The sequence below is a fragment of the Nanorana parkeri genome, unplaced genomic scaffold, assembly GCF_000935625.1.
Source record: "Nanorana parkeri isolate BGI_ZX_2015 unplaced genomic scaffold, ASM93562v1 scaffold387, whole genome shotgun sequence".
In the NCBI taxonomy this organism is placed as follows: Eukaryota; Metazoa; Chordata; class Amphibia; order Anura; family Dicroglossidae; genus Nanorana; species Nanorana parkeri.
Window position 1 is genome coordinate 356,833 of NW_017306655.1, and position 13,979 is coordinate 370,811.

Here is a 13,979-nt window from a genome sequence, read left to right on the forward strand (position 1 = left end):
GGGTGCTCACCTTATTGATAGACCCCAGCAAGAGGTCAAATCAGGCAATTCCCTTCTTAACCAGGGGAGGGGGCCCTCAGCTCCAATCGCTCACAGATGTCCTCCAATGGTGCAATCAGACCAGCAAACAGATCTGTGCAACACTTTTTAAATAGGAAAGCAATAGCCTCCAATCTTTATCGATCTATAGGCCTCCTCAGTATAAGGTGTCAATGCCAGGATCGTGTTGACCAAAAAAAGAAAGCAAACACCATAGCGCGTACCATCCAAACAGAGTATGATTTAATAAAAGAAAATTACTCACATAAAAGCAGTGGTAACATAGCATGGACTCTATCTTAAGAGTATGTGCAAGAGTTTCAAATGACTGCGGCCGTCAGTCGTAGAGATCAATGTAACGTCAAATGCTCCGCCCTATGGCTGATCCCTGATTAAGTCACGCTGGACGTAATGCGCATAAGGTGGAGCATTTGAGGTCACATTGATCTCTACAGTGATTTGCTTTTTTTTTTGGGTCAACACGATCCTGGCATTGACACCTTATACTGAGGAGGCCTATAGATCGATAAAGATTGGAGGCTATTGCTTTCATATTTAAGAAGTGTTGCACAGATCTGTTTGCTGGTCTGATAACACCATTGGAGGACATCTGTGAGCTATTGGAGCTGTGGGCCCCATTCCCTGGTTAAGAAGGGAATTGCCTGATTTGATCTCTTGCTGGGGTCTATCAAAAAGGTGAGCACCACTATATCAGGTGTGGTGCACGTGGTGCATTTGGTGAAGGAACAAGAAATATTCATCACTATTGCTATATTTGGAAATTTTTGCAGATTTATGAAGATTTAAAGACTTTACAACTGATTGATTTTTTACACTGACATCTGTTTGAGTCACTGTTTTTTTATACTCTTTATATCTGATCATTGTTGTAGCTCGGCACATTTAGTTATTCATTTTTCAAGTATAGAAAGCATGACTTTAAAAGGAGGTCAGCTTGTTTGTCTATTGTCACATGTACCCTTGAAATCTTCATATAACTGATTGACGGAAATTGTGGGAAAGCACCAGAATAAAGGTGTGCCCAGTTAGCGTCTTACTTCCTTATCGTGTTGGACACACCAAGAATTATATTTGCCTGCCATTAGTTCTTTCTGCCAGGGAGTTTTGAGCGTCCGCACCCTCCTTGCGTGTTCCTGGTAAATTCCCTATAACAGGGATAGGCAACCTTGGCACTCCAACTGTTTTGGACTTACAAATCCTATGGGGACATGCAAGACTCTAAAAGCCACAAGAATGACTTCCAGAGGCATAATTCAATACATTATTAAAAAATCCAGCAGGGAAAGTTGTGCCTCTCAATGTGGCTACAGCAGGAGCGCAGACCCAGGAGCTCAAGAGCTCACCAATAAAGTCTTCAATAGATATGGGAACCTACAGATCCTACAGATGAAGAGGTTTAGTCTAGAGCACAAGATCTCTTGGTAAAGCATTATGTTTTTCAGTAACAATAACCTGAGATCAGCAGTGCAGTTTACATCAATTTGTAATTACATACAGTATACAAAAAAAGAATCTATAAATACATAAGAGAAAAAATAATATTGTAAAATTTGGCATCTTGTTAAAATAAATAGTAAAATGAATTCCAACAGTCTTCCCAAGTGTTTTAAATAATGAGGTGGATCAGGTAGTCAAAAGTGACCAGTTACATCCAGGGTACATTGACCATTTCGCTTCCTTTCACATATCTGATCTTATTGCAGGAGAAGCTGGCTTCAAGTTGAAGGTTTCCTCTTTTGAATGGAACACAATAGATTCTTACAAAGCCGACCCGCCTCGGGAAAATCTGGTCCATGCTGAAGAAAAGGGTCAGATATAAAAAAAAAAGGTTTATCAAACATGGGTTTACAACAGAGGGATGGACATATCTCATACATTCCAAATGTTGTGTTAGCAAATTATATATTTTGCAGAATGTTATCCTGAGAAGCTTATATAATTGTGTACTGTTGTTTTTAAAGGGGTGACACACACAAATATATGCTGTTTACATGATATGGTCATTGTCTTCAAATCTGATATTTCAAGTTTGGGTAGATGGTAAACCAAGGGCTGATATCTCTACCTTTGGAGGACCCCTGCACATAAGTTATCTGTTCTGATACCCGGGAAGGGGTGGTTATTAAGAGGAGGTGTCATGCTGCCTTTTCCATTTAAAAAAAAAAATATTTCCTGATTTTACAATGGCACTGAGGATTGACATTGCTGGAAACTCTAGTAGAGTAGTCTTGCTATTAGAATTTGGCATTGACATTGCCTGATTTTAAAAAGGCACTGAGGACTGACAGAGCCTGAAACTCTGGTAGAGTGGTCTTGCTATTAGAATTTGGCGTTGACATTGTGCATTGTCTGATTTTAAAATGTCACTGAGGGCTGAGAGCTGGAAACTCTATTAGAGTGGCCCTGCTATTAGAACTTCTGTTAGAAATGAAGGAATGATGGAACATCCAATATGGCCATGATCTGACATAGTGAACTCAATTGATGGGCAGTTCAGTATGGAGCAGAGAGGCAAAAAGAAAGGCCACAAACGGAACATGGGCTCTGATCGGGGTCCAATGGAAAACCTGCTTTTAAAGTGACACTAAACTCAGAAGTTAAATCTTAAACATGCATTCAAGTACCTTAACTATTAATGAAAATGTCTTATTTGTGCATCACTGAGCTGTAAATCATCAAATCATCTCTGAATTGTTGCTGACACTGTCCTTCCTTCTGGAGGGTGACTACTTTTGTTCCCCCTGGTCCCTGTGAATGTTTTAAAGTAGTCACCACTCCAAGCTTGTTCCCGTAATGGACTACAATCTCATATTTAGTTTACTAATTTGTAATGAGATTGTAGTCATTCATGGAAATGAGTTTGGAGCGGTGGCTACTTCAAAACACACACAGGGACCATGGGGAACAAAAGTAGCCACCCTCCAGAAGGAAGGACAGTGTCAGCACCAATTGAGAGATGATTTGAGGACCTACCGTTGACTGATACACAAATAGCAGTGGCGGAGCTACCGCCGGTGCAGGCGGTGCCGGGGCACCGGGGCCTGAGGCTGTGGGGGGGCCCAGTGGAAGCGGGGGCCAGTGTGGCCCCAAGATAAAATCTTGCACCAGGGCCCTTTGGTTAATAGTTCCACCACTGACAAATAGGATACATTTTTCTTAATCGTTAAGGAGCTTGAATGCATTTTTAAGCTTTAACTCTTGAGTTTAATCTCATTTTAAGGCCACTGGGTATTATGGGGCAAGATTCTCCATCTCCTGTGATCTTAGCAACTTAAAAAGAAAGTAGTATGCTTTCCTATAAGCAGTTTTCCTAATAAGGAAGAATAGTACTTCTTTATAAGAGCACACGTTACAAAAAAGAAACTGGAGGTCATCACACCCGTGCTAATAGGGGATTGGTTGTTTAGTATGAGCTGCTTTCAGTGAACACAGAACCTCCACTGGTCCGTGTGTATTATGTGTTGGAGCTTTCACAAGGGTGAGGACATTATCCATGCTTCCCCTCCCGCCTTAGCAGTTAATTGTCAAGCGCCAGTGTTGTCACATGGCCCCCATGCCTGAAATACTTACCAGAAGTTCTTAGCTCCCAGCTATTCTCCATGGTGAAGGAGCGAAGGAGAAGCTAGTATGTGCTGCTGCTGGTGGGGTTGCCGTTAGACATGTGCATCCGCAAAAAAATTGTTTTGTTTCATTTCAGATTTCCTTTATTTCGGATTTCCAAAAAATCGGGTCCTGTATGTGTTTCGTTTTGGGTTTCGGATCGAATTCGTAATTTGGATCGGATTCGTAATTTGGATCGGATTTGTAATTCGGATTTGTAATTCGGACGAATTTTCCGAAATGTGGGGTTTTGTGCGAACGGATTTCAAAAATTTTGTTCGAATTTCGATTCGGAACTAAATGAATCGCACATGTCTTGTTGCCATAAAAATAAACTTGCTGCTTTGCCCTTTGTGGGCAAAGTACATGTTCGAATAACATTATAATTAGGGATGCACTGATATATCGGCCGCCGAAACATATTGGCCGAAAATAGCACTTTTGGCTAAATGCCGAAAGTGCAATTTTTCTGCCGATACAACAGCGCATCCGAGTATTCTCTCCTCCCCGCTGGGCGCTGCTCTGTGTTCCAGCAGGGAGGAGAGAAACTGACAGACGGCCAAGCGCTGTGGGAGTAGAGCCCTGTGAGCGACCAGTGTCTCTCCTCTCACACCGCTCAGCCTCCTGTCCCAGTCCGGCAGAGCAGCGTGTGGGCGGAGACAGCCCGCACTGTCACAGGAGGCTGAGCTCTCCTCCCTGCACTTCTCGCTCAGCCTCCTGTGACAGCTGTCAGAAAGGAGAGCCAATGCAAACACTCAGCGATCAGTGATCACTAAGTGTTTGTAGATAATTGAGAACATGGTATGGTTACTATATCCTCAATTATGAATGAATGGGAAGTGATCTACATCACCTCCTGTTCATTCATGATTGTGGTTATAGTAAACACACTATCTCCAAGTTATGAATGAACAGGAACACTCATAGAGGATTCCTGTTCATCGATAACAAGGGACACAGAAAAAGAGATAGAGGACTCTGTGTCTCGGAGGACTTTGTGTCCTCAATCTCTTTTTCTATTTTAAAAGGGAAATATCAGTGGTCTGTTTAGACCCCTAATATTTCCCCGAAGCCCCTAAAAGTAAAGTAAAAAATAAAAATGTTTAATAAAAAATGAATAAATAAATACAAATAAATATAACAAAGTAAAAATGTTTATAAAATATTTGAAAAAATCTGATTTTTTCTTTACTAAAAAACATTTTCGGTTTGGGCCTGACATCTTTTTTAATTTTTTTTTATTTCGGTTTCGTTTCGGTTTTGAAATTTCCATTTCGGTGCACCTCTAATTATAATAGTATCAAGCAATAAGGTCTGTGTAGAAATTGAGCAATGTCCTGCTGATCTCAGAGCTAATAACTGACACACGTTTCAGGCTGTAGGAGGAGGGTAGGCATGGTAAATAGCAAAGCCTTTAGTTTTCTGTACTCCTTATTCTATCATTGTTATATAACCATTTTCTCGGGGTCTGTTATCAGCATTAGTTTTCTTGCAAAAGCTGTGAGGTGCTGAGCAGAGGTGCACAGTGATGATCACTGGAGAAGACAGAAAGGAAAGTATTTCCAGGCAAGGTGCACTCAGGGTTTTTTTTTTTTAAAGGACAACTTAAAAGAAAACTTTCAAACTCCAACTTACTAAGCTGGAAATGAAAAACAAAACAAAACACAACACCATCAGTTTCTATTTAGAAAGTGAAAAGCACCATAATGATTGCTAATAGTAACCAAGCTTGCTGTAATCACACCACGCATTGATGCATTGTGATTGGTTGCTCTTTTCATTGGCCTAATGGATAATAGTGATAGTATCTCACTTACTGTACTGTTATAGGGCCACCTGGAAATAGCCCTGCCCCCTCTGCGGTCATAACACAGTTGCTTAGAACTTCATTGAAAGGGTTGGAGAAGGACAGGATTACATTCAGTGACTGGTTGAGTTGTGGAGTCCCATACATCTAAAGATGTAAACAAAATAAAAAGGTTAAAGCTGATCTTTCAATAACGTTACAAATCTGTATGAATACATTTTTGACTTTTATATGTTACAACATATAGCAACAGTGTAATGTTTAAAGAAGAACTCTGGGCATATTAAACATTAACCCTTGCAGTGAGGCTACCCCAGCACTACAAGGGTTACATGCTCGCTTTGGTCTAAGGTTCAAAATAAAAAAAGATAGGTTCACCGAATCCTCAGTCCAACCAGGCTGCTAGACTGGTCCTCAGAGCTCCTTCTCACTCAGGCTCCGGCGGGCAAAGCCCCGCTGATGTCATCAAATCCATTCACTTGCACTGGATGTGAGGACACCGAAAGATACCACAGCCAGAGCAGATGGGGAGAGAGGTGAGCAGTCACCGCCACAGGACCGAGGATCTTGTGAGTCGAGCACCTAACCCTTGCAGTGTGTGTGTAGCCCGAGAGAAGGGGGTTAATGTTTAATATGACTGGAGTTCTTCTTTAAACCCTTATTGGCGGCTCCTGTTGGCCCTTAAAGCGGCTCTAAACAGGGTGATTTGCAGATGGGCTTCCTGATCATGTGATCACTGTGGTTGGCTGTCACAGTGGTCACATGGTCTGGAGCCCATCCCACTGGCTCTTGATTATAAACAGTGACCAGGAGCTGTTGGTCAGCAAGAGGAAGCATTTACTTTGATTTCTCTCCCCCCAGTTTATTGTAAGGTTGTAGCAAGGCTGCAGCCGGGGTCTAATGTGTCAGATGGTTATGGACACAGCTAAGACCTGCACAGGCACCAGGGTAATTTCTAAGCCGCCATATCGTGTCATTTCTAAGCCGCCATATCAGCCCAGGAAGTAAGTGCTAAATCTGGACCGAGCAAAGATGAATTGGTCCTTTTAAAACAAAAAAACAAGTAAAGGAATTGTCAGGGAAAGTGTTGTGGTCTCTATGAGAAGTAATAAATCCCTGTAAGTGTTACACTAAGGACTCTGTTTAGAAACAGTTTGTGCAAATCTCTGTGAACGTTCGTCCTGTGCAAATAGAGGCAAAAATTAACATTCTTAGTATATTTTCTTTTCGGGTTGAATGTAATGTAATACCACATTATGGCCACTAGATGGAGCTGAGGAGCATGGAAATAAGTATTGCTGTCCTATACTCCTCAGCTCCATCTAGTGGTAACAATGTGGTATTACATTACAACCAGCTCCAACTGAAGTACATTCATTTTTGCCTCTAATTGCACAGAACGAATGTTCAAAGAGATTTGCAGGGTGAATGGATCTGCATGTTATTTATAAGTAGACCTCTAAGACATTGCTTATCATGCTTAACATGAAAAATATATCTCAGATGTTAGGTTCAGTTTAAGATCTGCTTCTTAAATCACATCCTTAAGTTGGCTGTATACATAAAAGTTACACTATATTACCAAAAGTATTGGGACAACCCTCCAAATCATTGGATTCAGGTGTTCCGTGAAATATTCCACTGTCAACTGTTAGTGGTATTATAACAAAGTGGAAGCAACTGGGAACAACAGCAACTCAGCCACAAAGTGGTAGGCCACGTAAAATGACAGAGCAGGGTCAGCGCATGCTGAAGAGCACAGTGCGCAGAAGTTGCCAACTGTCTGCAGAGTCAATAGCTACAGACCTCCAAACTTTGTTTGGCCTTCAGATTGGCACAACAACAGTGCGTAGAGAGCTTCATGGAATGGCTGAGCAGCTGCACCCAAGCCTTACAGCACCAAGTGCAATGTAAAGTGTCGGATGCAGTGGTGATGCGACAACTTAATATTGAACCCTACGGACTAAGACTGGGATGCCATTAGAGTTCATGTGTGTGTAAAGGCAGGCGTCCCAATACTTTTGGTAATATAGTGTATATGTGGCTTTGTTGGTAGTTGTGTTAGCAGATAATGGGATCTTTTTCTTCACTTTACTTGGATAAGATGTTAGATTCAATGTTTTCAGTTTGTGAGCAACACTCTTGTAATAAAAGCAGCAGTGAGCCACTGTAAGCATGAATACTATTCAAACACCTTTCAATATAATATTGTGTTATAATATACCTAGCTGTAGCATTCCAATAAGGTGTGGGGGCCGCATTCATTAGAAATCTCTGTGATTGTATGTGACATCACATGCACTATTGTATATCAGCCTATGTTTCTTCAAAATACAAAGCAAAATCTCCTACAATAATGTTCTAAATTGACAAATGTCTAATTGTACAACTGTGCACATTATACAACCAAAACCCGTAAAAACATTCAAAACATTTATGGGGAATCACCATATGTTCTCATCTGAAAGGAATGTATCCAAATGAGCAATATTTTGAAAAATATACTGTGTAATAGGCATATAAGCTGTGGAAAATTTTTGGTTCGGATATTTCATTATTTCGGCATTCGAGATTCGCTAGTTTCGGATGAGTTTACAATATTCGCTGCGAATACCACAGAAAACCATATACAGATATTAATACTAAAGCTTAAGCTCCCAGGCCCGAAAGGTATATGGGAGTACGAATTTCATAATACCATTCGGGAGCTTCAGAAAGCAATACAGGTCTGGGGGCCATATTAAAGCTGAGGCTTCCAGACCCAATTGGAATTCGGGAGCTCCTGAATGCAATTCGGAGATTTGGATCCCGAATGCCATTTGGGTCTAGAAGCCTCAGCTTTGGTATTATATGTATATACTGTATATAGCTCCCATGTTGCTGTAACAAAAATTAGTGTTCAGACCCATTCGGATGCATTAAACCGAAAAACACATCTGATTGGCCAGAAAAGTCACATGCCCGATTCAGTTTAGTTTTTGAATGAAATTCATACGGCATCCGAAATTCGTAAAACGGAAATTTGGATTCGGACACATTCGGATGCATTGGGATTCAGAAATTCGGATGTGTCCGAATTTTGATACGGAACTAAATTAATCGCACATGTCTACTGTGTAAGTGTATGTGTCAAATCCCAAATAGGGTCTGAGCAATCCCTATTAAAGAACACTCAATCCCTACAGAAGAAGACTCAAAGGTGAAAAATGGCAAAGTCAAATGAACAAATGATCACACACATGCATATCAATATAAACAAAAGAAATTAACCAAAGGATCAGAAGAACTCTTGAAGTATACATTAATCAATGAACATATAGTTAGGTATAAAGGTGACAATTACAAAACCATATTTTCAAAATGTTAAAGTGATATTAAAGTCAAAAGGTTTCTAAGCTATTTCACATGCTGTTTAAATGACACTAACCTCAGGAGTTAAATCTTAAAATTGATCAGGACTACAAATCCTAGCAATACTTTATACAGCAATGCAGAATAATATGAAGCTACATACTCTGTGTTGCTCTGGGTTCTGGGCCTGATGCCTCCAGGGTCTCAGGAAAGCTGTGCAGGGTTTAGGGGGGGCTGTGCAGGCTCTCAGGAGACTGTTCAGGTTCTTAGGTGGCCAGCATGGCTCTATGAGGGCCAGTGCGGGCTCTCAGGCGGTCAGTGCGGGCTCCAGGTGGACAGTGCGGGCTCCAGGTGGACAGTGCGGGCTCCAAGTGGTCAGTGCAGCCTCCAGGCGATCAGTGCGGGCTCTCAGGCAGTCAGTGCTGGCTCTCAAGGGTCAGTGCTGGCTCCAGGGGGGTTTAGAGCGGGCTCTCAGGAGGTCAGTGCGGGCTCCAGGCAGTCAATGCGGGCTCCAGGGGGGTCAGAGCCGCAGGAGACTGAAGCTAAAAACAAAAATGCCCAGAATGCATAAAAAACGCACTGTGTTTGCACATCTGCTCCAGATCTGGTCCAGACATGGTGTGAACAAGGCCTGAGACTTCCCTTTGACAAAAGTTGTGATTGCAGTTCTGAATGGGAGCAGGCAACTAAAAAAGGCCAAGCATGTGTGTGGAATGTGGGCCTGAATCAATGTCTGAATAGTAAAGTATACCCACTCAGATCCACCACCCCAACATATTTTATTGATACTGGCCCAGGGGGCAATTTGCCCTCTTCCCTGTAGACCAGTCCTTAACCGTAGAGAGACTTACAGACACTGCAGCTGAGCTAATTAGTGTAAGTGCTCTTTAAGTGTCTCCAGGGAAAATATGCACATTTCTACATTTTTAAGAAGCATCCTAGTGGGAAAACTGGAAAATCAGCAACATTCAAGTTTACTGCAGTATTTATTTAAAAGCAACGAAGAGCTGCTGAACTTCAATGTTAATATTGAATATCAAAGCATACAAACAGTTTCTGTTGTGGAGTTACATCACATAATGTTGCTTCAAAATAGCTTCTTAATCATCACAGATACAATCTCCCGGAATGCTGCTTACGTCATCCACAGCTAATTGCTACAAATGTTAATTGACCACACCAAGCACAGTTCTGAGAAGGGATGTCCCGATACCCATACTAGTATTAGTATCGTGGCTGATACAGAGCACTTTCACGAGCAATTGCACTTGTGAAAATTCCCAGATACTAAAGGCTGATACCGACCCTTTATATTTTTAAACAACTTCGGCTGCCTGAGGTCCCGTGCTTGCTGGGGACCTAAGACAGCAGTCTTTGACACAGCATACATTGCCTTCTCCTACTTCCCGGCGCAAGCACAGCACAGGACAGCCCCACACCTGCCTGTACAGCCCCAGCACTCTACCGCTAAGCCCGGCATCCATCAGTTCAGCCCGGCACCCACCTGCAGAGCCCTGGAGAGACCCAAAAGCAGCCCTGTTGAGATCTGCACACAGCCCTGGTGAGACCCAAACGCAGCACTGGTGAGACCCAAACCCAGCCCTGGTGAGAACCAAACGCAGCCCTGGTGAGACCCAAACGCAGCCCTGGTGAGCCCCCACACAGCCCTGTATAATTGCTGTTTAATCATGGATTAATGGGATCTGTAGTCCTCTTGCTGGTTACCATTTTCCATTGCTGTATAACCAATGATTATATACAGCAATAGAGAATGGCAACCATCTATAGAGGTCTACAAATCTCAGCAAGCCATGATTGCTGGTTGTCATTCTCCAATGCTGAATAATCATGGATTGCTGAGATTTGTAGTCCTCTATAGCTGGTTGTCATTCTCCATTGCTGAATAATCATGGATTAAGTTACAGTTCTTCATAATTATAAAGAAACTGCCCTAAAATCATTAGTCTGTATTGTTTTAGAAAAAAATGTCACATGTCCCTTTAGGAAAAAGTATCGGTAATTGGTATCAGCAAGTACCTGAGGGAAAGTACTCTGGAAAAAATGGCATCAGGACATCCCTAGTTCTGAGTCTCAAATGCACATAAAGTTTATAGTGCAGTCAGTGTTCCCAGATCCAGAATAATCACAAGAATACTTAGGGGCTCGTTTACGCTGCAGCCCATCCTATTCATAAATAGACATGTGCGATTCGTTTCGTTCCAAATCGAAATTCGGACGAATTTTCGGAAATTCGGACATTCGGATGTATCCGAATTCCGAATTACAGACATAACGAATGCAAACGAATCCGAATTTCGATTTCCGAAATTTGGTAGCGCTAGTTAGAACGTTTGTTTCGTTTTCGTTTCTTATTCGTTTCTTATTTGTTTCGTTCGTTGAAGCAAAGTGACATTAGAGAAGGAGAAAAATATTTTTCCCCCTCAAATGTCACGAACGAATGAAACGAATAAGAAACGAATAAGAAACGAAAACGAAACAAAAACGAAACGAACGTTCGACCTACCGCTACCGAATTTCATCCGAATCCGAATTCCGAATCCGAATTGACTTTCACACCCGAATCCCGAAAAACGAAATAACACAAATCCGAATTTAAAACGAAACGAAACTAAACAATTTTTTTGGCAGTGCACATGTCTATTCATAAATATCTGTCTGCTCTGTGTGGTTGGCAAAACCCCATGAAGTTCTCATTGATTGAAGGAAGAGAGAAAGTATATACAAGGAAAAGAGGCACCAATGCTACCTCCACGGACTCCTTCTATAAATTATCAAAATCAAACAACAGCCCTCAACACTTTGGATTATTCCCAAGCAGATAGCAATGCGACACAAAATAATTATATTAACATAAACTTCAAGTAAGGAGGGTCAAAGATTTGAATAATAGAGGAATTGGAATGCTGGAAAACAAAAAGGAGATTGTACAAAGACCAGCAGACAAAGGAATAAATTGTATTATGAAGGAGAAATGGCCAATATTTTAAATGAAGAGTGAAAATATATGAAGTTAAAAGAAGACCCTACTTTTAAATATAGAAATAAATTACAGAATTTAATTGACAGGGCCCATAAGAGAGGGATCTTGAATAAAAAAGAGAACTATCTAGTGCCATCCTATAGCAGAACTTTGGTGATATATTTCCTCCCCAAAAAAAACATAAGAATATTAGAAAGCCCCCAGGTAGACCTATTATTAGTCGCATAAACTCTCTTTTTGCTAGAATTGGAGAATATACAGCAGTGGCGTAACCAGAGTAACGGGCGCCCGGGGCAGAACAAAATTTTGCGCCCCCCCCCCCCGTGATATGTGGGGGTGTACAGGTAAAATGAGAGCATGCTGGGAGATATCATAATTGAACTACAAGTTCTAGCATACCCTCATTGCCCCTCTACACCCCCCCAAAATATTACTCAGGGAACTACAAGTTCCAGCATGCCCTCATTGTTCCTGTACGGCCCCAAATATCACCCAGGGAATAGTAACAAGCTGATTGGCAGGCTCGCAGAACCCTGCCAATCAACTGGTTATCATGGCAAGTTTTTAATTTAATAATTTTTTTGTTATTATTTTTTACTTACCGTATTTGCCGCCGTATAAGGCGACTGGGCGTATAAGACGACCCCCTACTTTTTATTTTAAAACATAGGTGTAATGCCGTAGCAATAGTAAGAGTCTCAGCTACAGAGGCTATACAGGTGCAGGGTTGTTTGTTAGGGTACGGCGTCAGGGTCGGGTTCCAGGCGTCACTCTCAGAGTCTTAAACGGAGAGTTTGGAACCCTACCATCATGTGCCGCAATTAGTAAGGGTTAAATTTTATTTTTATTTATTTTTTTAATCATTTTTTTTCACTTAACTTTATCGCTATCACACAGGAGCTAACAATCCTCTGTGTGATAGCATTTGGAGGTGACAGGTTCTCTTTATTGACTCTGTCACCTCCAAGACAGGAGTTCTAGCACATCACTGTGCTGGAACTCCTCTGACAGATGATTTGTGACGCCACTGATATACAGTATACATCAGTTCTGACAACCCATAGTTTTTCACACTAAAGCCTAACTGAAGGATAGTTGTGATGTTTTAAGAATCTTGACTCAAGTATCGGATAGGGATGATCTCTATTTTATCACAAAAATTTGGTTGGGTTATTTTGTTATTTCGGAATTTGGATTCGAAATTCTATTTGGTTGAGGTTTCGGTTTTGGACGAAGTCCAAATTTCGTTAGTTTCAGATGAGTTTACGAATATGCGTTGCAAGTAAAACAGAAAACCATATACAGATATTAATACTAAAGCTGAATCTCCCAGACCCAAATGGCATTCGGGATCGGAATTTCCAAATTGTGTTCAGGAGTTCCTGAATGCTATTCAAGTCTGGGAGCCTCAGCTTTAGTAATATATGTATATGGCTCCCAGAGCCGAGTGGCATTCGGGTTCCGAATTTCCAAATTGCATTAGGGAGCTCCCGAATGCCATTCGGGTCTGGGAGCCATATACATATATTACTAAAGCTGAGGCTGCCAGACCCAAATGGTATTCAGGATCCGAGTTTCCAAATTGCATTCGGAAATTCGTATCCCGAATGCAATTCGGTCTAGGAGCCTCAGCTTTAGTATTATATGTATATACTGAACACAAATTTTCGTTATGGCATGTGACTTTTCTGGCAAATCAGATGGCTCCCATAATGCCGTAACGAAAATTCGTGTTCAGACCCATTGGGATGCATTAAACCGAAAAACACATCTGATTGTCGAGAAAAGTCACATATAGGATTCAGTTTAGTTTTTGAACGCAATTTGGACAGGATCCGAAATTCGGAAACTGACATTCAGATTCGGATACATTTGGATGCATTGGGATTTGGAAATTCAGATGTGCCTGAATGTCCGGATTTCGAGAAATTCGTCCAAATTTTGATTCGGAACGAAACGAATCGCACATGTCTACATTGATGTTGTCTCTTTTTATACCAAGATACCACACCAAAAAGGTTTACAGGCTATAAGATGGGCCTTTGGTAGCTGTGAAATGTTGGAAAATGAACAGGTTGATTTTTAATTGAAAAAGTGTGGATTTGGCAATGCCCCGGGATTTATTCTGGTATAAAGGTGAATATTATTTACAAACGAGAA

General features: G+C 41.4%; 1 protein-coding gene across 3 annotated transcripts in view; it reads right to left on the reverse strand.

The window, feature by feature from the left end:
* Positions 1 to 1,683: 1,683 nt before the first annotated feature.
* The window catches only part of LOC108789320 (protein-glutamine gamma-glutamyltransferase 5-like), a 54,006-nt gene continuing 41,710 nt past the window's right edge, over positions 1,684 to 13,979 (reverse strand). For all 3 annotated transcript variants that reach the window (XM_018559294.1, XM_018559291.1, XM_018559293.1), the window contains 2 exons: positions 5,478 to 5,614; positions 1,684 to 1,856 (listed from right to left, as the gene is read on the reverse strand). In XM_018559294.1, the coding sequence (XP_018414796.1) occupies positions 1,706 to 1,856; positions 5,478 to 5,614 (288 nt within the window). In that variant the 3' untranslated portion in view covers positions 1,684 to 1,705. The remainder of the gene's footprint in view (positions 1,857 to 5,477; positions 5,615 to 13,979) is intronic.